Below are 3,751 nucleotides of genomic sequence, written 5' to 3'. Positions count from 1 at the left end.
TGATTGAAATTTAATACATCTTCGAGAAACAGGTCCTAAGTATAATAATATCATCAATTACATTAAAAATTATGAGAAAAGGTTAAATAACTATCACTATTTTCAATTAAGCACCGATCAAAGTTTTTAAACTTTAATAGAAAAATTTTATTATTTTCTGAAAACATTAATCGATTATATAAATAAAATGTATAAAATTTAAGTTTTCTCTCCTGTGCACTGAAATTTTAGGAAACAAAATTCTGATATACCTTAATATTTACAGCAATATATTTACTCTAATATATAACACTGTAAATAAATAATTATTGGTGTGAAAATTTCCGTATAAAACTTTACGGTAAAAATATATTTTACGGTAAAATGGAATTTCAGATATGGCACTCAATGTGCTAGTACTTTTTACCTCAATTTTATCCGTAATTTCTTACAATGTACAATTCTCGGAAATTAAGTTTTAGAGAAAATTTAGGCTGATTTACAATCTAATGCTTTTAGATGTGAATGATATTTAAAACTTGCATTTTACGAAACCTGTAACGAATTTCATCGAGGTTAGTCATAGTTAAAGCGAATTAAAATTCAGTTTATTTGTCGGAGCTTTATTGTAATATAGCCTTACTGTAATTATTATTCAGATTTTAATAATACTTTTTATTATTTTTCTTCCTTAGAATATAATTTGTTCTCCAGTAAGGATTTATTTTATTTCAAGTTTGGAAAAGATATGAAAAGGATGGTTCGTGTTTTAAGGATGGTACGTCTTAAGAATGTTAAGTATTAAGGTTGGTATCTAACGAGACCGTAAGCACTGAAAATTTGAAACTTGTTTTATAAAGATTTTGGCTTATATATTTCATTAAATGTTACGTTACGTTTTATATTTGACAGACATTCTAAGAGCTTGTGTATTGAGTAGTGACTTTGAAGCCTTTTTTATGCTTTTAAAAAGAAATTAAGGACTTATAAGTTTTAAAATTAAGAATAAATAAGATTAACACTTTGGCCAGTGATGACTCTAGAAATGTGTTGACTCAATATAGTTAGATGTGCCCAAATTTATTTGCATTACAAAACGAAATTCTCTTAGAAATTGGCTTCTGAAATATATTATTTATTAGCAGAAAAATGTAATTTAGTCTTGGTAAAATGTGTTTCATTAGAGAAATTTGTTTAAAATATATATATAGATAAGAGTCGAACAAGTGTTTTAAATTAAATATTAAAAAAGAAAACAGGAAAGAGAGACGAGTTGGTAAGTAGTACATTCTAATAATAAATTGACTACATCTATATTAATCGCCTCATTAGTTTGTTGTAAATTTAATAGATGATTAGTAGATGAATGGGGGCATAATCATTAAAATCTGGAAGATGAATCTACGCTTTTATAAACAAATCTCTTATAAAAAATATTAACTAGCCCTTTTTTCAATTCCTACTATTAGTTCACACTCTCCCAGTATAAATTTATAAGCCTTGTTCAAATTTTCAATCATTAATAAAATACTTTCTATTCATCTACGCAAAGTTCAAATGCATTTTTACACTTTTAGTGGATGACATTTGATGTTAATACAGTTTTTTTCAAACATTAACTCATTCATGAAATTTAATTACTTAATTTTAATTTCATATTTGAGAAAAAAAATTCTCTTATATAAGATATTTCATCATCAGCATTGGCACGACAGCCCTTTGTGAGCCTGGGCCTTCCTCAGAAGTTTTTCCCATTCTGTCCTTTTCCCAGCAATTGTTTTCCAGTTCTTTACTTTTAGGATGGAAAAATCCTCATCTACACAGTCCTTCCATCTCTTTTTGGGCCTTTTGGGTCTTTTATAAGATATTTAGAGGGATATAAATATAATAGATACGGTTTTTATTCCTAAATTTATATCCTGCTAAATATTTTAAGAGAAATTTTTTTATGATATAAAACTAAAATTAATTAATTAAATTTCTTTAATGAGTTAATATTTGAAATAAAAACCGTCAGTGGTAAAGCGCGTAGATTTCTGGTAAAAAATTTCTTTTTCAGATATTTTTTTTCCGTTCTGGGTTCTAGTCTGAGTCAATGAAGGAACAGAATGGAAAATGAAACATATGGATAAATTACAGAGAGAGATGGACAGTGTGTATGTCAAAAAAAGTAACAAAAATAAACTTCTTCTTTCTTGACCTAAGTAGGAATTGACATAAATATTTTTCATATTACTTTCTGTAATAATTGATAGGTTAATTTTCAGAGATATTTAAATTGCATGCTACTTATAATCTGAATTACATTGAATCCCTATAACTGATTGAAATTTAATACATCTTAATAAAGCAAAATGTAAATAATTGCTCCTGTAACACTGTTATAAAACAGTCAGTCAAAGTGTTTTATATGCTTTAAGAGTGTTTACCTGCGTGATGAGTTGTACACGCAATGACAATCCAACCAATGCCTAAAGCCCATACATTTCTGTTCATAACTGCATAAAAGGTGGATAGTGAAAGATTCATTTTGTCTCCATGTCTATAACCATATAAACCAAACATAACTGCGATATTGCATCCGAGAGACAGACACCAGAGAAACATACTGGTCAGCTGAAATGAAATTATTTCATCTTTGAAAGGCAAATTTAGTAGTTTTTGAAAAATTCTGCGCTATTCAAGAGTTTATATTTTGAAGTATGGCAAGATAAATTGATCGAGAACATATTTTGAGCTTTTATCTGAAGAAAAAATTGCATCATTAGATATTTTTATTATTCTTATTTTTATTATACTAACTATTTACAATGTATCCGAGAAGTTTCCATATAAATTTAATACAAAATTTGATTAAAAGTAATCAGGAATTTAATTTTAAAAATATAAAAACAATGTTTTTTTTTTCTTTGATGTAACAAAGATTATTCCTTGCAAAAAAATAACTTTTAGGGAATTTTTTATTATTTTTTAAAATTTTATTTAATAATGGTCGAAAAAATTTTGAATAGTAAGGTATAAATTTTTTTTTACTTTAAAGTATATAATGTAAGGTTACATGTTAAAACACAAAATGTGAGCAAAATCACTAAAATAGCACCTGAGAAATCAAATTTTTAAAATACAACTTATTTAAAATTATATTTCTTTTTGTCTATTTTTTGCACTTGATACAATTGATATTGTGGTAATTAATGCTTAGTAAATAAGTATTATAAGTGCCTAGGTACTATGGTATTAAGTTTTTCATGGTACTTGGAAACGAAAAGGTTAGCATTTTTACACATTTCACTTATTTCTGACTTAACTTCCTTTACAAAGATGTCAGATCAATAGATCAATGCAAAAGGAACATACATGACCAGAGAGCACTGCGTAACGCTTCGAGTAAACGTTAAATTGAGTCTTGTAAAGTTTTATAACGTTCCTGATTCTCACCTTACTAATTTCAAGCTTGTCTTTCTTTAGAGCAAGAAAGTATCCTACAGAAAGTCCTATGCAAAATGGACCCATATGGTCGTACGGTAGAAGATATATATCTCGCCACGCTATAGGAAATGATCTGAAAAACATAAATATAGGCAATTTTAAATTAAGACAAAATATTCCAGAGAAAAAATTTTATGTTTAGTTTATCAGAGTTTTAAGTTTAGTTAGATTTCTATTTGAAATAGTGATGTATTAATCTAATTTTAAGTATTAACCCAAGTTTATTGAAAAAATAATGGTTCTTGAGATGGTAAAATCTATTAAAAGAGAAAACTAAAATTCT

At 26.8% G+C, this 3,751-nt stretch overlaps 1 protein-coding gene across 1 annotated transcript in view; it reads right to left on the bottom strand.

Annotated features, from left to right (window-relative positions):
- LOC107455043 (nose resistant to fluoxetine protein 6) overlaps nucleotides 1–3,751 on the bottom strand; it is a 35,927-nt gene that overhangs the window by 2,561 nt on the left and 29,615 nt on the right. Inside the window, exons 12-13 of the mRNA XM_043049094.2 lie at nucleotides 3,418–3,541; nucleotides 2,409–2,595 (exon numbers count right to left, since the gene is read on the bottom strand). Of these exons, the coding sequence (XP_042905028.1) occupies nucleotides 2,409–2,595; nucleotides 3,418–3,541 (311 nt within the window). The remainder of the gene's footprint in view (nucleotides 1–2,408; nucleotides 2,596–3,417; nucleotides 3,542–3,751) is intronic.

The sequence above is a fragment of the Parasteatoda tepidariorum genome, chromosome 4 (genome assembly GCF_043381705.1).
Source record: "Parasteatoda tepidariorum isolate YZ-2023 chromosome 4, CAS_Ptep_4.0, whole genome shotgun sequence".
NCBI classification, from domain to species: Eukaryota; Metazoa; Arthropoda; class Arachnida; order Araneae; family Theridiidae; genus Parasteatoda; species Parasteatoda tepidariorum.
Note: the sequence above shows the minus strand (reverse complement) of the source record. Positions and strands in the feature narration are given on the sequence as shown.